The sequence below is a fragment of the Chlamydotis macqueenii genome, chromosome 1 (assembly GCF_036417535.1).
Source record: "Chlamydotis macqueenii isolate bChlMac1 chromosome 1, bChlMac1.mat, whole genome shotgun sequence".
Taxonomy (NCBI): domain Eukaryota; kingdom Metazoa; phylum Chordata; class Aves; order Otidiformes; family Otididae; genus Chlamydotis; species Chlamydotis macqueenii.
The window spans coordinates 147,636,675-147,661,081 of NC_141556.1; the positions used below are offsets into that span (position 1 = coordinate 147,636,675).

The 24,407-nt window shown below is 43.0% G+C and overlaps 1 protein-coding gene across 1 annotated transcript in view; it reads left to right on the forward strand.

The window, feature by feature from the left end:
• The first annotated feature begins 2,690 nt into the window (after window positions 1-2,690).
• The window catches only part of SLC9A2 (solute carrier family 9 member A2), a 33,631-nt gene continuing 11,914 nt past the window's right edge, over window positions 2,691-24,407 (forward strand). The window contains exons 1-5 of the mRNA XM_086769599.1: window positions 2,691-3,015; window positions 8,451-8,914; window positions 14,562-14,812; window positions 21,449-21,666; window positions 23,037-23,239. Coding sequence (XP_086625725.1) covers window positions 2,730-3,015; window positions 8,451-8,914; window positions 14,562-14,812; window positions 21,449-21,666; window positions 23,037-23,239 — 1,422 coding nt within the window. The 5' untranslated portion in view covers window positions 2,691-2,729. The remainder of the gene's footprint in view (window positions 3,016-8,450; window positions 8,915-14,561; window positions 14,813-21,448; window positions 21,667-23,036; window positions 23,240-24,407) is intronic.

The window sequence follows — 24,407 nt, forward strand, 5'->3', positions numbered from 1 at the left end:
CATGACCTGGGTGCCAAAGCATTGCTCTGTCTCTGTCAGTAGGCAGCAGCCGGGCTCAGTCATCCCTCACCGCCTGTGATGAAAAGGGCAGCGATGAAGAACATTTTCCATGAGAAGGGACCTTCTTCCAATTTTGTATGCCTCAGCGCTTTCCCACTCAAAGTTTTCCTTCCCCTTTTGCCACAAACTGAAAATCCTTAGCCCGTTGTTCCAAATGCTGGTCTGGTGGCTGGCGAGCCTGCAGGGCTGTCAGAGAGTGGTCCGGTTCCCTGTTCTACACAATGTTTCTGTTGCAACTATTGAATGGGGATATAAATCCCAGCATAGAGGGCGGTTATGAGGTGATATTAGAGAAAAGGTTGATGGCACAGTGTACAACTATCCTTGCAATATCCTTGGCCAGCTTGCTGTTGCCAATGCTTTTTCATTGGCGAGTACTGAAGATAATTCTCAGTCCAGTGCAGTATCGTGAAGGCACAGGTCAGACAACTAGAGAGGATCTGCAGCGCTGCTCTTTCAGAGAGCAGGAATTTTCATAATCATATTTTTCAGAAAGGCTTTCTTCATCTGTAGGAAAGGTCATAAAGTGAGACATGCAAGTGCAATTACAGATCTCATGATCTGAGACTGAATTAAATTTATGATTTACAGTCTGATTTGCATGTGAGAGATAAAGCCATCTCCTTTGCCTGAGCGTTAGACTTCTCTTCTTATGGATGGTCTTCTGAGAGGCACCAGGAGATTCAGGAAAGAAAGAGCACTTTCTTTTCGTGTTTTTTGCTTTGTTCGTGGTTTGGTTTTTTGTTTTTTTTTTTTTGCATATAAAGGAAATGTCCTCAGAATTGGCATCATTTATCTGCTTGTCTTATTTCAGAGAATCTAATAAAACAGATAAAAGGACTTACAAAGATATCACAGGCAGCTGAGGGGTTTGATGGTGCATATACTGGTTAGGTATTCACGCGTGTTCTCGTGGCTGGCTTCTAGGTAAAATAAAGAAAAAACCTTTTATTAGTGTCATGGTTTTAAATTTGTCATTAAAACCATAGGCTTAGTGCCCCGTTTTCAGGTTGTGTGGGTAAATGAAAGCTACAGATACTCAGCGAATTGATTCCAAGCTTTAACTCCCTACAGAAGCAGTAGCCACTGCTTACTTTTTGCCATTTGGGGGAAAAAAAAGGGCTCTTGCTACCTGCTTTGGTTTTACCTGAAGTCAAGACAGACATGCTTTGCTATAAAGGCACACAGAGTGGTGTGCTGTAAAGATTTTATGAGTTTGAGCTTTGCAATACTGTCTTACTCAAAGGTGGTGAAGTCATGAGATTCCATTCTTTCAGGAAATAGAGAAAGCCGGTGCTCAGCAGTATCTGATGGAATCGGATCCCAGTGCCTTCAGGAAGAGGATTTTGCCAATCGTATGTTCAATATTGGCAACACACGTTCACACACACACGTGTAAATATATCAGTAGTTATATATTTCTATACACACATATATGAGACTATACATATGAACACTCATAAATGTTTCTACAGTCTGTTCTTTTAACTCTCTGCAGTAACAGAATGCGAATCTCTTAATTAACAGGAACAGAATTATGCCTATCACATGTTTGATAGGGGCAACATGTAGATTATGTATATATAAATACTATATATTATTTTCTATATTAAATATATAATATACTATAGACTATATAAAATATACAATTACCTATATCTATATAGTATATATCTATATACTATATAATATATAATTAAAAATATATAATATCATACACTATACAACATATAACACATAATACATAATGTCATATATTGTATAGCATGTATATACATATATATGAACCCGCATATATATATATATACACAGAATATGTTCTTTTAACTTTCTGAATTAACAGAATTTAACTTTTCAGTAGTGGGAATGGAATTATGCCTTTCACACAGTTGATAGAAACACCTTTCCTGTATTTGGTAATGGCAACAGATATACGTACATCCAGGTACGCATACATACATATGTATATACATACATAAAAATTGCTTTTTATATATGTCCACACACACATATGTGTCTGTAACTATATACACATTCAGACATACATATAAAAACATATACATACATAGTACATATATCTATATTACTCTAAATTCTCTAGCGTATGGAGAATACGTATGTATGCCTGTGTATATATAGCACATACCTATCCATGGGATATTGAGTGAGTGTGTGAACTCCCTCAATCAGTTCAAATGAACGTCTATGTGTGTGTTCTATGGCCGCGCACAAACCTCTTTCAAAAGCCATTTAGAGGGAGAAGAAGACGCCCTCGCAGGCCGGTTCATTTCAGGGGGTGCAGGGGGCAGGACCCCCTGCTGCCCGAGCGCCCCTCCCGCCGGAGCAAGCTCAGGCCGCTGCCTGCTGCCCCGCCCCCCGCCCGAGCACCTGCCGGCGGCTGCTGCGCTCCGGCCCCCGCCCGCTCCCGCGGCGGCTTTCCCCCGCGGGGGCGGCCCCGGGGGCGGCCCGGGCTCCAGAGCGGGGGGGAGCGGGAGGCCGCGGGCGGCCGGCGGCGCCGGGCCGGGCCTCGCCCCGTCACCGGGGAGGAGGCGGAGCCGGCGGGGCCGCGGCGGCGGCAGGTGCCCGCAGCGGCGGGATGGTGGTGGCGGCGACGGCGGCCGGCGCGGAGCCGTAGGGCAGCGGCGCGCCGGGCCGGGAGCAGGGACGCCATGGGCGGCCGGGGCTGCCCCCCGCGCCCCGCCGCGCCTCTGCTGCCGGTGCCGGTGCTGGTGCCAGTGCTGGCGGCGCTGGCGGCCGGGGCAGCGGAGGCGCGGGCCACCTCGGAGAGCCAGCCCCCCGGCGCCTTAGCGATGGGCACCGGTAGCCCGCCGAGCCCCGGCACCGGCACCACTTTCGAGGAGACGCGGCTCCACGTCTTCACCCTGGACTATCCCCACGTCCAAATCCCCTTCGAGATCACCCTCTGGATCCTGCTGGCCTCCCTCGCCAAGATCGGTGAGCGGGGCCGCCGGGATACCCTCCCCTTCCTCTCTCCCTCCTTTCCTCCCTCCCTTTGCCCCTCCACCCCGGGCCCGTCGAGGGGCAGCGGGGCCGGGGGCGTCGACGCGCGGCGGGGGACTGATGCTCCCTTGGCGGGGCGGGATGCCCGGCCGTGAGGAGGATGCGGGGTGTGCCTTGGAGGAGAACAGGGATCACCTCCAGCCCTCTGCCCCAACGCCTAAACCCGACGGGGCTACGGGGGACCCTGAAACCCGGGGTTCGCTCGGTGCACGCCTGACTACTCCTTGATCGCACAGCTGTCATCTGAGCACTCTCTCCTTTTTCTTAAAATAACGCCGGGCATAACGGCGGTTTCGGAAGAGAACAACGGATCGATGGAAAGCAAATATTTATGAGGGCAGAGGAAGCCTCCTCCTTGTACTTTCCCCACATTCACTTATGTCCCGAGAAAGACAAAAAAAAAGACGGCACAGAATGAGTAAGAAAGGCCACCTCTTCCCTCATGTGGAAAATACTTGTATTGCATAGTTTCACTGTGTTTTTTGCAGCTTATATATATATAATATTGTTAATTAGCTTTCTGTGTCCCAACAGAAAAATGAGTACAATATAATAATCAGGTAAAGGTGTACTATAGACCTACTTAAAAATCACTAAATTTCTGGAAATGACTAATTTTGTATCTTCCTAACTAGAAGATGATCTTAATGTAAGGAATAAAGCCGTGGGGACAAATAAAAAAGGTTTAGTCCTACTCCCCTTGTTTGATACAGAAGTCTTGATTTTGCAGCTCAGATTTCCATAAAGCCTATGATCATACTCATTTTGATAAAACGTTTTGCTAAAACTTTGACCTCTGCTCGGGACATTTAAATGGACTGTGTCACATTCTGGTTACTGATCAGGTAATTAGGATTCTGCAAAACCAAAAATTTGTACTCGCCTCTTGCCATGGCTAGCGTTGTAGTGGGGGCCCGATCCCCCACCCAAGCAACTTGGCTATGGCTTCAGTACTTCCTGCAGAAAGATCATCTGTCGCATCCTTTAAAGGATGCGTGTAGCTTGATGCACGGATCTTAGTGCATTAGAGATGAATGCTTAGCCTTGAGTATGTATTCAGGTGTTTGCAGAATCAGGACAGAGTTCAAATATGATACACTCAAGTATATGATGTACTGTAATAGCCAGCATACAGAGTTTGGTAAAGAACTTATCTCAGCCAGCTGGGTGCTGTAAAATTGCTCTGGCTTCTGAGTTTAGATACCGCAAGAATTCTTGAATAAGCTAAGGCTAGTGAAAAAGTTTCTCTTTTATTAAAGAGTACAGTGAAGACATTTACAAGATGTAAACACATATACATACACAATAATATATAATTTCTGTAGGACTGTACATGCTGACTGTCATGATATTTTGCTAGTGCATAGGCATTTAAAAAGTGGAAAAAAAAGTGACGACTTATTTTCCAAGCTGACTGCAGTACAGTAAACAGCGTAGAGGAGGAAAAATACATATAAGTTTTAGATCCCTTCCGTTGTACCGAATGAAAGCTAGGATGGCTTATCTGGGGCATTACCTCTGCTATTCTAAGTGTGCGTGCGCTCAGCAGTGAAGGCCGGAGCCAGGAGAGGCCGTAGGTGTGGCCGTGCTCAGCTTCACCACACCTATCTGCAGGCGCCCCGATTCTGGGACTGGAATTAGGAACATCCAGTTCTTGCTCCTGGAGCTCCCGTCTGTGCTGTCTTATCCAGCGACTGCATCAGGTAAACCGTCCCAGCACAGATGCTCATCGCTCCTAAGTTACATTCCCACAGCATTAGTTTTTCACTTGCTTGTGCCTCCTTTTATGTTGAAGGTTGCCCAGGTGGGCAGTTCTCTAACCACTGCAATACAGAAATGTCAGCTCTGCCACGTCCTACTGTGTTACTAAGATTGGGCCATGTCTCTCGGTTCAAAGGGATGGAGAGGAGCCTTTCGCCCCCAGAGTAGCCCTGTGAGGTTGCTCTTGGGTGCGTTCGTCTCCCCAGCATTTCCTGCTGGGCAGCACAGGCATCTCGCCCCTGTCATGCCAGGCGGTGTGAAATCCACCTTGAGACTCACACACTGCCCAGGAAACTTCGGTGCTTAATCTGGCATCGCAAATTCCTTTCTGGGGCTAGGCACTGAACGCTTACGCGTGGCACTGCCAAGCAGCAAATCTCTATGAACGGAGCCCTAAGGTCTTTTCAGCTGCAAGAAGCACAGAAGATAGGGTTGCATTTAGTAACAGTACTCAGAGTGTGTGAAGGATCTTGAAGAAAACTCTGTTGCAGCACCTGCTCATCACCTGAGGAGTTTTTTTGAACGAATTTGTTTTCGCAGAAGTGCAGTTTCACTGGAGCAGAAATATTCCAGCATTTGCTAATTCTTATAGGGGCTTTATCTGAAAAGTTTCTCAGATCCTGGCTGTGATTGTGTTGTTGTAGGCTAGGTTTAGAGGGAGCAAGAAGGACAGTATGAGAAAGGAAAACTTGAAGATATCCAAGGTACATTTTCAAAAAGACGTTAGAAACATGATGCTTTTCATTCCAGCGTAGAACCAGGGCACATTTTGAAATCTAAGAAATTGCCTTGAAAGAGGTTGTTGTTTTCTGGCTGCCTCTACTTATTTATTGTCTTGTGTGCTGATGCCGCAGAGGAGGTATGTTACTCACATGCTGATGGACTCCATGAGTATATTAGGTGGGACTCAGTGCACCCAAAGTATGCTGCAGTGAGACTAGTCTTCCAGGTTTGTTTAATTCTTGTGCTACTAAACCTACAAACTGTTGTCTAACAGATCCAGAATCCCATTACTTCAACATGTTTCTTCTGGGAACTGAGCTGATACCCTTCCAACACTTCTCTCCTGAAAAAAAGGTTTAAGCTGTTCAGAGGGCCCTTGGAAAACTCGCGTATAATCAGAAGTACACATCTCAGTGGCATTTCCAGCATCAGAATGCACTGGATTTCACCCAAGAAGTAGGAAACCAGGACTCTAAGGACTTTTAGCTCCAAGAATACTGAACTTGCACTTTAGACAAGTGTCCTAATGCCCGGCGGCCTGAGGGTAAACATCTGTGCTGTTGAAGCTGGGTCACTGCACAACCAGGAGCCCAAGAACAGAGTCAGAGGAGGAGAAAGTAGCTGTGCTCCTGGGTTCAGCATAAAAGTTTGAGTACTCCTGTACTGCAGGGGATCGGCTCTCAGGGTGCTGCTGACCACGTGGCTGTAGATCCGTCAGAGCAGGGGAGAATGTCCGTCATCCTGCAGGGCACCTGCACCTGACTTGATCTGAAATCCTAGCTCTCTGCCCTAAAATGGGGAACCACAGCCTGTCCCTGGTCACCTTTGGATGCCTTTCATGGAGGCAGGCAGTCTTCTAGAGGTTTTGATGCTGTTCACATGGATAATGAGCACATTTAACTTAGTGGGAGCCTTTCCATTACCTTTAAGGATGAGGTGAAGTCCCAAAAGCTCTGAGAGGTATGAATTTTCTGAAGAGGGATTTGTAAAGAAGAAAAGAAAAATATTTTTATTTTATATTCACAATAGACATCTCATTGTCATTGCATTACAACTGATTGGGATGTTTTTGCGTACATTAAAAGCTGCATCTACAAAAATTCCCTCCTCTTCTATTTTTATTGAGAGAATGATTTAAGATGCTTTTGAAGGGCTTTTAAAAACTTTTCTTTTAGCAAAACCTACTTACTCAGGGGAAGCTTCAATCACTATATTGGAAATTTTGGCGTCCTGCCACTGCAGAAACTAAGACAAACCATAAAATGTTTATGTGGAAGTGGCTGAAAGGTGACGAGTCAAGTCTCAAACCACAATTTCTTCTGTTTCCAGGGTCATTACCTGTTCTGCCAGTATAAGATATTGGTGATTCTGGTTTTGAATAAGGACAGTGAATTTGGCAGTCCTTCTAACAAGCCACATAGGCTATGCTTCTAAATATTAAAAAGCAGTCTGTATTCATCCAGAAAGGAAAAAAAAAATGCAGCTTGAGCTGCTTACTTTTAAAAATAACTTTAATAGTTATAGAGTGTGTAAGTTAAAAAATTGGTGGATGAAAACAACTCTTCCCTTAGTTCTTCTTAACCAGTTGTTTTTCCCTGATGATGAACTCAGGCTTTCTTTTAGCAGGAAAAAATCTATGATGAAAGGAGAGTTAAGAAAATAGGTGCCACAAGATACAGAAATTGGGAAACTGGATGTGAACTATACCAAGCTTGCACTATTTTAACTGTTTCGACTACAGGTGTGATTTTTACTGGAATAGTTCTACTGAAATAGACGCCCGTTATTACCACACCCAGTGTTTCCGAGCAGCTCTCATTTAAAATAATTTAAATGCTTTTTAGTTAGGCAAGAATTGTAGGATCTTGTGGGTGTGGATAGTTTTCTATATAATTATGTGGGCCAAATATAGATAAGGAGGAGCCTGGAAAAGATTGGCATCGCTAGGACCTGGAATGTGACCTTGGTGCGTAGGGTTGATCGTTCCATTAGATTGGCCAGAATAAGTTCCTTCAAAACTTTTCCCATTATTACCAAAATCATCTTTAAAACAGTCAACTTCTAAAAGTAATAGGAATCTTTAAATCAAAACTGCACAGCTTGGAGATTTTTAGTAGGCTAAGGAACATTCAACCATTTAAGTCCTCATTGAAAAACTTCTAAATTAATTTTTTTCAGTACTTTGCACAGTTTTTTTACAAGAGACTCCTGACATTACCACAATTCGTATCATACAGAAGAATGAGCATAATAATAGAGATTGCAATTTACCATCACTTTATGGAAAACATGTTGGTTATTGTGAAATTGATTTGGAGGCTCCGCAAAGTCAGAAGAATAATGTGTCTGTAGGCGCTTCCTCATGGTCACTGGGGAAGTGACCATGGGTGACTGGGTGCAGGTCACATGTGCTCATTCCCCTCCCTAGCTCTGAGACTCTAAAATGAAATAAGACATCTAAAAATGAAATGAATGTACTCCGTAAACTCCTTTGTGAAGCTGTGCCTGGAGGAAGGGGTGGTTAATGTGATTTTTTTTTTTCTCTATCTAGATGTAATTTGCCCTCGAAAAGTATTTGGATTGTTTCTGGAGGATTCCACATTACAAAAACCCCATGCTTTCACAGACAAAACTCTTGCACAGGGTTGCTCCAGCCAGCCTAGCTATTAACTGGAACATCTAGCTATTAAATTGTCTCTCCATCAAATTAACGGAGTTAACTAAACAGATTTGCTTTGACCTGTTGTGGTGATGCAATGAAAATGAAATTGCCCTGCGATTGCTGTTTGTTTGCTATAGAAACTAGGATAAGAGAATCCAGAATAATCTTTTGGATTCTGTACAAATAACCGTTTCACTTTCTTGTGTTTGAATTTCCTCTGAAGGCTTTCATCTCTATCACAAGTTGCCCTCAATAGTACCTGAAAGCTGTCTCCTTATTCTGGTTGGATTGCTTCTTGGTGGGATTATTTTTGGAGCAGAGGAGAAGTCCCCACCTGTAATGAACAGTGATGTTTTTTTCCTGTATCTTTTACCACCCATTGTACTCGACGCTGGATATTTTATGCCAACTCGTCTTTTCTTTGAGAACTTTGGTACCATATTCTGGTATGCCGTGGTGGGCACACTCTGGAACGCCATCGGCATTGGGATTTCACTTTATGGAATTTGCCAGATCAGTGCATTTGGTTTGACTGATATCACATTGCTGCAGAATTTGCTCTTTGGCAGCCTCATTTCAGCTGTGGATCCTGTAGCCGTGTTAGCTGTTTTTGAGAACATTCATGTCAATGAGCAGCTTTACATCCTGGTGTTCGGAGAGTCTTTGCTGAATGACGCTATAACTGTGGTAAGTTACTTGATAAATGATGAGCTGATAAAAACAATAGACGATTGTTTTCATGCCACTCTGTTGTATCTCTTTGTATCTGGTTGTTAGAGTTAGCTAAAAGGTGGAAGTCAGTGAGTGCCAATGTGTTTATGTAATTCTCTAAACTTTAGATTTAGAAACTATAGTAGTCTTACTACACCAGAGTAATGTGTAGTGGTAGTGTATTTGCTCAAGAGATTTTACTACCTGATCTCTTTAGTTTCTGTACCTTTGAATTCTATTACTTCTGTAATCCGAAACTGGAGGTTTTCCTCATTTTCAGAAATGTTGTTGGACAGGAGAAGGAAAAGCACCAGTGTGGGGTGTCCCAGCATGGGCAAATCACTGAACTGCCGCAGGCACAGGACCCAGCTGATGCTGGCCTCTTGCATGTGCCCATCCAGTTGGAACTGCTTTGAGCCCACCAATATATTTCTCCCAGGCTACATATGAGATAGGACAGCCATCTGGAGGCAGTAATTTCTAATCATTAACTAGCTGAACTGGGTTTGTGGTGCAGACCTGAGGACAGCAATCTGCAAATTCCATTAACACCCCCAATGCCCCTTGTTTGTACCTGATGACACCATGTCATTTCTCCCATTTATCCATGCCTTAATTGAAATCCTGCCCGTGTCAACAATGTCCTGGCATGCTTAAAGTTTTGTGAGACATGGAGGTCCAGTTTTCTCTATGCCAGAAGGATCAGAAAGATTAATGAATCGAGTCTGCACCTTCCCTGTCTCTGTCACTGTCTTCTTATTCCTGTCCCATTGTATGCAGAGTTGTCCTTCGGTTTTCCTCTTTTCTGGGACTTTGCCTTACCTGCTTAACACATATATATCTCATCATTTAATCTGAGCCTTAGTGCTGATCATTTCTTGTGTGTCTGTGGGAGTACTGGGTTTTTGTTTTTTTTTTTTGTTTGTTTGTTTGTTTTTCTCCACTTACTCTTCATCCTTTACCTGGTTCTGTTGCTATCCAGCCAGCTGAATTGCATCCTCTCTTAGGGGCTTGCCCTAAAGCCTTGCTTTTCTCATTAGCTTGCAGCTAAAACTGCCTGCCATTACTCAGCTGGTATTTAAGCCAGTCCTAAAAATAAGTGGGTGTAAGTACTGAGTTTCAAAAGGCTTAGCAGTTCAGCCATGGCTGTGTCTTTCTCTATTCATTTTTAATGGCCACTTGCATGGAGGAATTCATAGAATCATTAAGGTTGGAAAAGACCTTTAAGATCATCAAGTCCAACTGTCAACCCAACACCACCATGCCTACTAAATTCTTTTCATACAAGTTTTTCTGAGGAAAAAAAGATCTGGTTTTGTGTTAATGTAAAGCTTTTTTTTTTTTTTTGTGGATTTTTCCAACCAAAATAACTTTTTTTCCAGTCACAAAATCGATCAACTTTCCACTGGAGGAGCAGTTAATCCAGGAAGATTTTCTAGGAAAACACTGCATCCTGATGACAGAAGTATTTGTGAGTGCCATATCCTAATGGCAAATTACTCCAAAATACCATTTTTTATAGGTGCTGGCATGGCAATTTGATAACCATGATGCATGGCTTTCCTATAGGTGTCATTATTATGCCCCATCCCTGGAAGTGTTCAAGGCCAGATTGGATGGAACTTTGAGCAACTTGGTCTGGCAGAAGATGTCCGTGCCTATGGCAGGGGGGTTGGAACTACATGATCTTTAAGGTCCTTTCCAACCCAAACCATTCTATGATTCTGTGAATATTGCCTTCTTTGGAGGTAGTCCTTTCTTGGGGCATGCCTGGCCAGATGCCCTAGCACAGGGGGAGATACTCTGAGGAGGCTGCAGGGCCAGCGCAGCATACACACTGGCCATACATATATTCATGAGGGAGTGGAAGGAATTTAGAGTATGTTCAGTCTTACTTTCCGGCTATCGCTTAAGGGTAGCACTTGGCAGGAGATCAAGTGGTTTCCACATGCTAAGCCTTGGTCTGCTAATGGTGCCTTGTTATGATTTTGCACACCTGAAATCATGTGATTATGCTTAAAACATGACCCAGGCCATCACATAGATCCCCCGTGGGATGCCCTTAGAGGACCTCGCCTCCCTTGCCCATTGCGGTGCTGCCGGACCAGTCCTCGCTGTGGTGTTGCTGGGGTTACGCAGATATCTGCTCAAAGGAGATGATGTTTTGTAAATACTCTGCCCTTGTTGTGTTAACGGGAGAGCTGACAAAATCAGCTAGCAGGCAGAGCTCGGCCCCTTCCAGCTTTCGTCTGCTGGAGCCCTTGAGTCCCACCTACCCTGGCAGCTGCCTCTGGTGGGATGCGGGGACGAAGCAGGAGGAAAATGCAGAGGGTACACAGATGGGCAATGCAGAATGGCATGGCTTTAGTAAGCATGTTTTCTAAATACTTTAAGCTCTTCTTCCTGCTGTCCCACTTGCACCGCCTGGCTGCTCCTACCAAAAGCTTTTATTAGGATAGTAGTGTGGTCTCCTTTCAGAAGAAGCGCTACCACACCTTCAGTTTTGATACAAAGCAAGGTGTGCCTTCTCAAGATTCTTAGCTCTGCTGCATTTCCCAGGTGGTCTTTCATGCCTGATAGTTTTTGCGATATGCCTATGCATTTGACTGGTCCTTTTCCCCCACTGATGGAATTTTGGAGCTTGAATTTGGCTAAGGACGATGTTTGCCAGTTGGCTTCTTGTTCAGAGTTGGTCCTTTACCGAAAGACTGGGTCAGTGATAACTAGCACAGTGATGTTAAATGGCAAGATCACAGTTGAAGTTGAGTGTTAGCAGTACAAATTCCAATTCTGGGCTTAAAATCACAAAGAATGAGCCAGTGTCATTAGAATAATATTATTCCCGTGTTAGAAAACATTACAGCAGTGCTCTGTCTTCTGCCTCTACTGAAAACATTATTTTAGAGTGCTTTAAAGTAATTTCAGAATTAAAAGCTAATAACTGAACACTGATGAAAATAAGCAATTAGTGTCTAGGAAGAGCAGAGATACTCTGAGACAAGATTAAAAAGTGACTGGTGACTAATATGGCTCGGTGTAGCCTTCAGTGAGTTCAGCTGAAGGATACTGAGTAAATGCAAATTTTGAATAAAAACAAAACCATTCTCATACAAAACACATTACAAAATGTGGCTAGAGTTGATGTTGTTTAACTCACCTGAAAGCTTAGAGAGAGCTGTAAAACTGAGCTGCTGTAGAGTAAAAGGCAAGTGAACCTGATTTTGATCTCATTTACGGCAATGTAAATAAAGAACAATAGGAACGAGATTAAAATTGTGTTCCTGACATTCCGTAGTCCTAGCAGCTGCTTCTCGGTTTTGATCCGAGGTACAAAGGAGAATATTGCTTTTCTTCTTTCAAATAACTTACAGCAATGGGAATGTCTGTATGTGGAAACCAAAGTCTGTTCTGTTTGCAGGGTGAATGCTTCGCTGTGAGGATGAGGTGATGTTATGGAAAGGCTATTGCTTGAGTAGATCAAAATTAATGCTTTTTCATAAGCAGCTCTCAGTGGCCTTGCTTTGGAGACTTGCCTTATATATATTTGTATAGTTACTTTTTAAAATATAAAAAAGGCTATTTAAAACTCCAATTAAATAAAATAATCACCTTCCCTAAAACATACCAAGGGAGTGTTCTGCCAGGTCTAATTCTGTAGGTGTCTTGAGGAATGACACAACTTTGGGGGAGTCCTGAGCTTCAACAAGTGGCTCAGAGGAACTCCTCTCCTTACAGACAACCAAATCAACAGTATTTTTTTCTTCAGTCTGTGACTCCTGGGAGTCTGTGGACTGAGGGGTCCTTGTAAAGTGACCAGCAAAGGCACACCTATTGTCAGTAGGCTTAATTCTGGTATACCTCTCTTAGTGCAAATCCGTAAGGTCTGAAAATCAAAACAGATTGAAAACCCATGGAGCCTATTACATTCCTGTCCTGCACAGGACATAATAACAAGGAACAGGGGAAAAAAAGCCTCAGAGCAATAAGATGAAGGGCCTTGTCCAGGTGAAAAAGGACACTTCTCCCGGGTGGACTCATCCTGAGGGCATCATTCTCATCAAATAAATAGTTCATGCTTCTGCTCTTGCCCTGTTTGTTGCTTTGTAATGAAAATTGGAAATTGCTGGTGACAGTGTTAGGTTTGATTTAACCATCTCTTTTCATGCTTGCTCTGGAATGTATTTTTTCTTTCTCAGTTCTTTCCTTTCACTTAGCCCACAGGACTCATAATAGGCCATGCCTTTGTGTCAGTCTGTAGTGAGAACTTTTACCTCTGTAAGACCTATCCAGTTTTGGGTAGGTGTACAGAAGAGCTGTACAGCTTACTTTCTGTCATGTGAGAGAGAACAAGACTGTAAACATGGCAAATCCCTCCCAGTCGCTATTCAAGCACCTACATTGTTGGCACAATGCAAGTACTGATAAAACATTTTTCTCTCAAACAGCATTTCTGATGGAGAGATCTGTTTGGTTTTCAAAGAAGTCCAGAAAGAAAATGGAGGTTTAACTCTTACAGACTGTCCAAGATGAGTAGTCAGGTGTTTATTATGACCAAGGTGGTTTAGCCTGTGACCCCACTTTCCACTTCTGGCTTGGATCCTCTTTGAGGTAGGAGTAGGTGCCTATGACCGAGCTTAGATCTGTGAAAGGGGACTGTGTAGCCATCACAGTATTGCATGGCTGGGAGCATACATGCAGCACCAGGCAATGCCAAAATCTCCCAAGTAAGTCTGTAAATGGGGAGACCCTTTAAGGTTTCTTTAAGAATAACTGATTTCATTGTTGTCTGGTTTGTAGTAACTAAAATACTGGATATTAGAGAAATGTGAAGTTTACATCTTTCTGTTTCCTGTGTAAAACAAAAAGGCTGTCTGGCTATGAAAATGTCATAATCCCATTGATCCAGTTTGGTTTCGAGGATCGTTATAAACTCTGAAAATTAAACCAAGCGAATACACGGTAACAGGTCTTTTGATGGGAATTAAATCCAAATCTCTAGAAATCATCTAAAGTTTGAGACTTCTTTAAACCATTGGATTCTTAGTGGCTAATATATCAGAGAAAGAGCACTCCATGGATGCCATGTTTCTTGTACTCCTTGGGGTGGTCACTGTCTGTCCCCTCTCCTGCCCCACCCCATGCCAGATGGATCTATGGTCCAATTTAGTAGCACAGCTCTTGGTGTCTTATGTAGATCAAACACATTTGAAAATAACCTGATTTTTCATTGATTTTGAAACTGTATTTTTTCCTCCTTCTTTCTTGTTTCTTTGATGCTGGGTAAAATCTGAAATGGCCATTTTTGAAAAATTAGAAGTTCTGCAAATAAATGAATTTAAGGAAAGATCAAATAGATCTATGCTCCTGACCTGCAGAATGACATGGGTTAAGAAACCTGTTCCATTTGCAAAACCAGGAATTATGATATTTACCCTTCTTTGTATATCTCCCTGATATTTATGGATGACAAGTAATATGACTGCGGTAAACAACAGTTTATCTCAAAAGTGAGTTCAAGGTAGATAGAGAAATTCAAAGTTCAGCATTGTAGCAGAGGAATATACTGACATGAAGGGAAATGATGAACAGTTCAGAAACATAATATGCTTTCTTTTTCTCATAGGTCCTGTACAATTTGTTCAAGTCTTTCTGCCAGATGCGCACAATTAAGGTTATTGACATATTCGCTGGGATTGCTAACTTCTTTATAGTGGGGATCGGTGGAGTATTGATTGGAATCCTTTTGGGATTTGTAGCAGCCTTTACCACCCGTTTCACCCATAAAATCCGAGTGATTGAGCCACTCTTTGTCTTCCTGTACAGTTACTTGTCATACATAACAGCTGAAATGTTTCATCTCTCGGGCATCATGGCGTAAGTACCCCAAACTTCAGTAATAATAGCACCCAAGTAAGAGTGCCAAAGGGAACTGCAGAGAGGACCAGATTTTGCAAACTTTGCCATGTGGCATTGTTCCACCGTGCACGGCAGCGATGCTGGCTTGAGGATTTCCGGCCTCTCCCCTTCTGCTTCTTTCCATCCCATTCTCTCGGCTTACCACCACACCAGCTGTGTCACTAAAACTGCTCATAGCATCACACCATAAACCATATCTTTGAAATGTTCCAAGTTAAAAATAATCCCTTGTATTTTCAGTGGGCTTATTTTTAACCCAGATCAGTTTGGTGATCCATGTCCTCATGTGACCCTACAACTAGTCATAAGGGCATGGCTGAGGGGTGGCCCACAGTGGTGTGGGGGCAGCGGTGGCTGGGAGAGAGTGGGAGTGGTTCATTTTCATGAACTGGCTTCACTTCTGATGCCAATATATTGCGAAACTACATCTTCACATGGTCTTGTGAGCGGCCAGTAAGTACCGTTCAATGAAGACAATGTATGTATCATTAAGGCAAACTCCTGCCAGATTACAACCGCAGTATGGATTGGGTGAATGTACAATTTGCAGAATCTAGTCCTGTGGTGATATAACCCTTTAGTTTGGTATCTTGATATGTGTGCCTGTGTGTTGTAATACTTACATTATGTATAAAATAATATTATTCTTCCCACTTCCAACAGATAAAAATATTTTCACTCCTGTTTTTTCAGTCCTAGGCTTCAGTAGAGAGGGCACAGCCTCTCGCTTGATGCTGTTTATACTGTAACAACCTCAACTTTAGAAAGAGCCTTTATGACATTCGATACACTTAAACAGTTTACTCTGGTTCAAAGTTATATTTTTAAAGGCTAACCTTCTTTAATGACTTTGTATTGTTCTAGTGGCAAATATGAGTCATTCAGGCATCAGGAGCAGAGCTTTTTATGAAATCTCGTATGTTGCTTCTGAGTATCACTAATTCTTGATAACACCTCGTCTGATTATTATCTTTTAGGAAAGTAAAGATAGGTTTGATACCATAGTCGTGCCAGTGTAAGGTTTTCTGGGACTGGGAAGCAATTTGCATGGAAACTTACAGCTGATGATTGCAGTAGTGTAAAAATAGAAATATACCATGAAACGGGAGGGGTTAGTACTTTAGTGTAAGTAAAGAGCTAAAGATTGCATGGGTTTCTTTCACTGATATGAGCCTAAATAAAGTAATGTATGCATCCACTTTGACCGAGTTCATAAATGTGCCATCTCTTTCCCTAGCTTCTATTCATAGCATTTGTGTGGTTTCTAGTTTCCTCCACTTCTTAAGTCAAATGTCCTTGACATCCTATGATCAAATACTTAAAGGGCTTCTAAACCAAAAAACGTGTGGCTAAACTGTATGTGGAAAAAAATTGTAGCAGTGTGCCTAAAAATACCGATTTGGACATGCTGCACCCGGGACAGAACAGAAAGGGTGCAGCGGGTCTGCTGGTGTGTCAGTGACCCATCACATGCCAGAGCCTGCAACCAGCTCATGGGTGCTTTGCATGGCACTAGCAACCTGTTCCTTCTCGTTTGCCTCTGAGTGGGTGCCAAACAGTAGTGGAAACAAGAAGTATTTTTTTTTCCCTCCAACAGCAGAACAGACAATAAGTTATCTTTAAAATGCCCTGTATGTGCTTTGACGCTGGACGTATTTTGTCATGGCTGAGGGAGCTGGATGTGTCAGTAAGGCCCAGGGCGAGCAGGAAGGGCTCTCTGCAGCCATGCAGCGTCTCAGCGACCGTGAGACATAAAGCGTGCCCCTCCACATCCCTCTGGAGTAAATCTACCCCATGCTTTTCAGATTTTGTTAGGCTTTGAACTGCAGAGAGTGTTTTATGCTGTGTCACAGTGCAAAGTGCAGCGGTGTTGAGTTCCTTGTCGTTTTCTGCAGCGAATGACTCACGGTGTGATTGCCTGGGTCCGACTTCAAAGTCAGTCCTCCTCAGTTGGACCAAACAACCTTGGAGTGTCCCTTGCAACCCGGGTTGCTTATTCATTATATTGTTCTGTGGCCATTCATAGTTCAGCCTATAGGGAATAATTGCCTGATCTCCCTTTTTTCACCGATATCCATGTGAGTCCGTTATGCTATTGATTCCCAGTTCCTTCATAACCAGATTGGTAAAGATACTTAGCGAAATCTTGTGGTTACGTGCTGTACCATACTCTAGGTGGATGACATGAGCAGGAACATACAGTGTTATCAAATAAATAAGATACCTACACAGAGCACCTAATTTCTGTGCAAGTTGGAATTCACTGGCAGAGGAATAGAGGGGAATGAAAGGTGCTTGTCCCTGTTCCGCTAGGTATGTGTACTCGTTCTAGGGACAAACGATTCTTGCAGCATCCGTGTATAACCCCTGTGCCAGGTTACTGGGCTGAAATAGCGAAGGAACTGAACCATGTCCCCATGAGCTGCAGTGAAAAAGTCCTCTCCAGAAGGAGAGGAAAGAGCTTGTGTTGCAGTTAGAGCCAGGCTCGAATCAGGAGCACGGATGTAAACCATACAGATGTGAATCTGAACTTTATTTGCTTGGTTCTGTTTCTAATTACGATGCTGCATTTTCTGCTTACTAATTTCTCATAAAGTCTGTGAAGCAACAGAACTACTAGTATGTGTTTCTTTTTTTTTTTTTTTTTGCAACAGGGAGTTAGCAGGCTGAAGGGAACAAACATTGAAACTACTGTAAATTTAGTAGGTCAAGGAAACTTGAGGATTGAACCCAGTGGCCTAGTTTATTGCAGTCGTGACAGAAACTGTACTGTTTGTACAGGAGGACTTTCATTCTTCAGAAGCGCAGAAGGTTGCAGGTTAATTGCAATTAACTGTTTTTTTTCCCCTCCCCTTCTTGACCAAGGGAACTACCTCAGGTCACAGAAGTGGTAGCCAGAATTAATGTGTATGGATAAGAAATGTAAAATAAATCACGCCTAAGCTTTGGCTTAGATTAGAGTGATAGTAAAAATTTAGTTTGGGAGGAGCATATTATAATGATGTACATAAATTCTTGCATATTTGAAGATATTGATTTTGTATTAAATTCTAATACTATATTGCCATGTTGTTTTTAAATTAGAGACTTTTTTTCTAATGTAGATAAGTGCTCTGAAAAGATATCAGATTTGTAAAGTGAGCATGATTAGCTGTGAAATATTACTCACTTGAAGAGTAACAAATAATGTACACGACTGTTTGTTATACTAGTGAACCAACTCATCAGTTAGTTGACACTAATTGTGTCTGAAAAGAATATTATATATATGAGCGTAGTCCCTTTAAATTCTAGTGGTTAAGCGTGGTAGGTGTTTTAAGTTACAGCTTGCAAAGATCCTGATTAATCTGGTGACAGATTCTTATCAGACATCTATTTACAGTGTCTCCATTACCTCAGGATCCAAAAACAAACCCTGTCCAGAGCATGCTTCCCCACTCCCCAAGCTGCAGGGCTTTCCTAAATGGCTACAATAATGAAAACTATTTATTTTAAGAGGGTAATGAATAGTACTGAGGGTTTTGGTGTGCCTTTGACAAAGAGCTGACAGCCCTAATGCTTCGGGCAGTAAGCTGCAGCTTTGAGACTCTGAAATGACAGCAGGTTTGGAAATGGCTCTTTTGCAGCCTGCTTGCTGTGTTCCTGCTCTAATGCATTTGCTGCCCCTGCACTTGCCAGCTCCACTGCGTATGGAATCGTCTGGAAGTAGCCGGGATGCATTGGACTTACTGTACTTGCACAGATAAGCTGTGCATGCACAGGAGAGCTGTCACAGCCCGTGACATGACCGGAGATATTTGTTGGTATGTCAGTGCAGCCTGTGGGTTGTGAAGATCTGGTTTGCCACTGAATATGAAAGTCCTGGAGTGTGAAAGCGTTAAGCAGATTTGATACCCTTTTTTTGCATACACTTTTGAGGTTGGTCACCGAAACTACATGTAATCTGAAGAGCCTGGGAATGTTTGACAGCTTCCAGGCTTGTGTATATGTCCTGGCCAAGTCATCTCTCCTTGTCAGGACAAAATCCATGCACAGCCCAGGTCCTCTCCCACTTTATTTCTGGGATATCCCTTTGTGGGATCTATGGTGGGACCTATGGCAAGTCTCCAGTCTGGGCAACTGTAAGATCAGAACAAGGAGGACAGCTATGAAAAGCATCGGTGGTTTGTCAGTATTGGCAAAAATACAGGACTTCTCTAGTCCCAGCCATGTACTCAAGCTAGAAATGTTACCTAAACCGCTGAGTGTTGCAGGGAGGAAGCTTGCATGCTTATAAAATCTGTGTCATTTATTCCATGGTGGATCCCACGTAACCATGATGAGCTCTACTTCCCAGACAACATCCTACTCTTGGGCCACAGAGGATCTTTTTGTCCAAGACCACAGTGAAATCAGCTGACAATAAGGAGAGAGCTGACAATTATGTCAGTACTAAATGCAGATGAGGGTATGGGATAATTTTAGTCAAACTTCCCTTCTTGGTCTTGAAGTTTGCTTAAGGTTGGAGCTAGTTTTTGCATGGCAATAGCCATTTTATTTTGTGCTGGCTAGATCTACCTATCACCAAGTGTAGGTGGATGAAAATGTAGAGTAAAGGCCAGGTTAGGTGCATTGTTCTGCTAGCAAGCCCTCTCCACCTGTATTTGTTAGCCACTGCCTGCCCCATTGGACTACATCTGTCCCCACCTGAAACCCTCTTGCCTGGGTTTTATTCACCCTGATGTGCTGGCAGGGGCTGGGCTGCTTGACAAAGGTCAGCAAAGTACACCGTGTGCTCTCCCAGTGTCCACATATCCTCCCAGATTCGTCCCTCAGAAGTAATTCTGCCCAGTCGCTTCGGGGATGTGGATGCATTGGTGGGGTTGGAAATCTACGACTCTATTTCCGATCTTGGCCATTGTCCTCCAAAGCAGCCCATGCTGGCTCCATGTACGAAAGGGAAACTTCTGGACAAAACTAACTTTAATTAATTAGGAGAAACATGTCCAGAGTCTGCCAGTGTCTACAGCCTCAGCTGCTGCTATGGACACCCTCTTGCAAAATAGTAAGCAAGCTGACTATGCGAGAGTCCTTTTGAAGTTGCTACTGTTTCTATGATACCTCTTTCTCCTTTGAATTTTTTTTGATCTCTTCTTTTAGAAGGAAGAACCTAGACATGTATGTTCATCATGTCAGTGAGCTTTTCCCTCAGTCTGCTTTTCCATTTACACTCACAATCAGGGATGTTTGAGTTGTTCAGAGTTGGAGCTCTTGGCTTAGAGGCAAGACAGGCTCAGCAGAAGACTTTCTGTAGTGGGATCTCCATGAGACATGGGAGAATCTTCTTCAGCTTTTTCCAAAGAGATGCTGGCAAACCTGCCGTCCTCCTCCATGAGAGTGAGATGTGTAGAGATTTCGGCACGAAGAAATATCCCCTATGTTGGCAAATAATTATAAAGTGAAAACCTGGTCGAATTGGGATAAATGACAAGTCCTCATGGGCTGTATTCAGAAAGACAACATAAATATACACCTCTCTCTCTTTTTAGGCTTAGTGTACATGGTTTGACTGAGAACCCACACATGGTTATGTATAATGTTTTTAACTGGGAAATCAGAGAAGGCATGTTTTTGCCCTAGATAACAGAACCAGGAGTGAGAGCTATTTCGCAACGCATCTTGCCTTAGTTGCCCACTCTGATGATTATTAGCCAATTCAAACTGTGCTTCCCTACACTGAGGCAGCACCTCGAGGTTATCCTCCAGCCAGCTTTGCTCCCTATCCTTAAACCTGTAAACCTTGTGTCTGAGTGGTCCTCAGCCATCCCTGCGCGATGGGCAACTGTACTGAGCAAGTGATGTACAGCCAGTAATGTCATTCTTTATTCTTCCTGCTGATTAAGAAACTGTTTACTAACACAGGCTCAGAGCACGGACACATAGGTGTAGTTACAGTCAGCTCTGTCTGTTCTCTCATGTGTCAGCTGAGATGCCCTTCTCATTCATTTGTAGGTGCTTTGAATGTGCAACAGCACCAGTGTGGTTTTTGGGGGTGTTTTTCTCCTATTCGGCCCTATGCATAGGCAAAAGAAGCAGTGGCCTTGAGTGGTGGAGGATGACAAATTGCCTTTGGCCTTGCTGCTTACTTTGCCTGGAAAGAGCAGCTGGCTGCTATCACTGCCTTTGAGGAGGAGAATGGTGTGGTGGGACAGCTACTGGTGGGAAGGAAGTGAAGCCCTACCCCAGGTCATGCTGTTGCCATCCTGTCTGATATTCCTCAGAATCCTGTTTTCCAGGATTGCCCCTGCCTCTTCTCAGCTCTGTCTCTTTCAAAACATGGAGTTTGAGGGATCTCTGCACAGATCACTTGGATTTAGTACGTGACAAAGCTCTCCATAAGCTGATGTCTTCTCAGAAAACTCCCCACTGTGGAAAAAAATTACTGTTCCCAAAACTGTAGGTTCACCAAGTCTATAAATTTGAGATTGGTTATGGAATAAGCTGTGTTTTGTAATTTAAAGAGGACTATGGAAAAGTGTGCTAGTGTGCTGTAGGAATGAGAGAGGCTTAAAAGAAAATCAAGACAATGAATACAGGATAATGTTTGCCTTTCAGGATTACAGCTTGTGCTATGACCATGAATAAATATGTGGAGGAAAATGTTTCCCAAAAATCCTATACGACAATAAAGTATTTCATGAAGATGCTGAGCAGTGTCAGCGAGACCTTAATCTTCATCTTCATGGGAGTGTCTACCGTTGGGAAGAACCATGAGTGGAACTGGGCCTTCGTTAGCTTCACCCTCCTTTTCTGTTTAATCTGGAGGGCACTGGGTAAGCAAGTCTCAGACTATACATCAGTATTCTTTGCAAGTGAAACTTTTTACCTCTTCTCAAGTAGAAAATGCCAAAACTTAGACAGAGTCCCGTCAGCTTGTAGAATGAAGCTTGTTACATTCTTATTTGTAACGTGTCCTAGATCTCAGGGTCAGCTTCCACCTTCACGCAAAATGGAATGGAAAATCAGTCTGGTCCTGATCCTGCCCATCTAAAGTCAGAGGCAGTCTGCTTGTTAATCAGAGTACATAAAATTACAGTTAAATAAATAAACATTTTTTTTTTCATAAAAGAATAGCAGTTCTGCAACAGAAAAACAGATTGTGTTTCTTTGTTTTCTGTTATTTATGTTTACTAGCTTTGTGATTTTCCCAGTCATTGGCATAAATAGCATTAAAAGAGGAAGTGCTGTAGTTGAAGTGTTGTCCAGTTATATGTTGTGAAGAAAAAAGTCCTGTAAGAAACTGCTTGGCCCCTCCTGAGTTTGTAGTACGAGCTCTCTTTCTTTTACTTCAAGACCTAAGTGCAGGTCAGGCTTGTAGGTCCTAAACCTGCCACTCACCCCAGTTTTGTCTGTAATGATTCGGTCCCTCCAGCTATAAAGGAGGCTCATGCTCTGGTCTGCTTCTGCACCCCTACTTGCAGCTCCCAAGTCTTCCTCCAGTGCAGAAATCTGGACTATTTCCCCTCCCACACGTGCAACCCCAGAATTAATGCCTTCTGCTGAAAAACAGCCAAGCAGCCTGACTGCCACCCAGCTTCTGGTCCCCATGCTTGTTCCCTTCACTTGCCTTTCTTCCAGTCTGCCACATCTCTGGAGCCTTTGCCTTTGGTACACCAGCATGCACTGGCATCTTCCTGCTCCACCCTCAGTCCTGCATCCTTCCTGTCTGTGCAAGTAAAATTAAGTGAGTGAATAGGAGTTTGCAGGATGCAAAGCATAGATTGATGAAGGTGACAAGCTGAAGTGCTCAGAAGCACCTCACATCCTATTAAAAAAAAAATAGGAGTCTTGGTTTGTACTGACACAGAGAGTTATTGCTGTTCTAGAGGTGCAGTCTGGCAGATAGCTATCTTGTGGAGATCAATTAACTGCTTCAGGTCCTAAATCCTGAGGTGGTTAGCTCACTAAATATATTTGAGATGATGCTCCTTAGGCGTTTTAAATTTTTCTTCCATGATGTTTTCAAACTGCTAATTAACATTTCATTTCTTCAATAATACACAGCTAAGAAGCAAATGAAACTGTTTAAAAATAAATATTGCCATTTTACGGGATTTCTGTCTAATTTTAATTTTCTTTTTTTTTTTTTCCTTTTCTGTTCCCTGTATTTCTGTGTTTTGTTTTGTTTTGTTTTTTTCCTCAGGTGTTTTTGTTCTGACTCAGATCATTAATGTGTTCCGGACAATTCCTCTCACTTTTAAGGACCAATTTATTATTGCCTATGGAGGCCTCCGAGGAGCTATTTGTTATTCACTTGTATTTCTGCTTCCTCCTGCTGTGTTCCCCAGGAAGAAATTGTTCATCACTGCCGTTATCGTGGTGATATTCTTTACCGTTTTCATTCAGGTAATGCTTTTCCTCTTTTGGACTTTTTCTTTCTCAGACAGGTCATAAATAAGCAGTGAGTGGAAAAACAAATGTCCTAACTTACTGGAAGGAACATACTTGAAAGTACTCTCCGTGGTCATAGTTTACAAAAATGTGCTGTGCAGTCCTCAGACAGGTAGCAGAAGTATGCCAGATATTAAGTACTTATGCTAGCATATAAGTAGTATTAAGCATTTAAGACCTAGTGAGGTTGAAGTAGAGATAAGAGATAATCTAGGCACAGCCCCAGCACTAATTCCTTGTCAGAATATTCAGAGTTGTGGATTTACTCAGAAGTTTGGTGTTGGATATAGTGCAGAGTGAGCAGAGGTTGGAAGACACTGAGGGGACTGGGGGGTGAACTGGAGTGTTTAAATCTGGGTGTTAGGCAGTGATGCTGCAAATCTGCTGGACATCCATCCAAAAGCTCCAGATGTGTAGGAGCATATGAAGAAGTTGTCTCTGGTTTCAGGCTGGCCATGAAGGCCGGTTAGAGTGACCAAGGGGAATGAGGAGGGAGCCGTGGCAGAAAATAGCAAAAATTTCGAGGAGGTTAAGCCCCTCAAATAAACATGTGAGGCTAGTTGTTACTCAGAATGGTGAGAGAGATGTGAGATGATACTACATGGAATTCCAGGTCTGTGGGAAAAATATATTTTTTTTAACCTGCCTTTTACATGGAGAAAGGTGTCATGAGAAGTAGCAAGTATCTGTGCTCGTGCTTGGGAAAGGGGAAAAGGTGGCTGGAGCAGCTGGAGGTCAGTTAGTTGACCTTAGCATGTAAGCTGTGAAAACTGGTTTTGAAGGATAGGATAATTTAAAATGTGGATGTAAATGAAATGTGTTATGAAATGCACATGGTTTACCAAAGGGAAGCCTGGTATCATTCTTTGATAAGGCAATCTATTTTCTAGAGTAATCTCATCTAACTGGACTACTGTAAAATCTTTTGGGGGTACACAGTGGTTGTTAGCTTAACTACTCATTAAACTGAGGTTTAGATTGACATTAGGATAATTGTAAAGTGAATGAGGAAGGAGCTGACAGTTTCTCCCATAAAGGGAAATAGAAGCATATGGTCCTTTTGCGTCAGAGAGGAACTCTGGGGGTCTCTAGTCCAACCCTGTGTCCAAAGCAGGGCCACCTT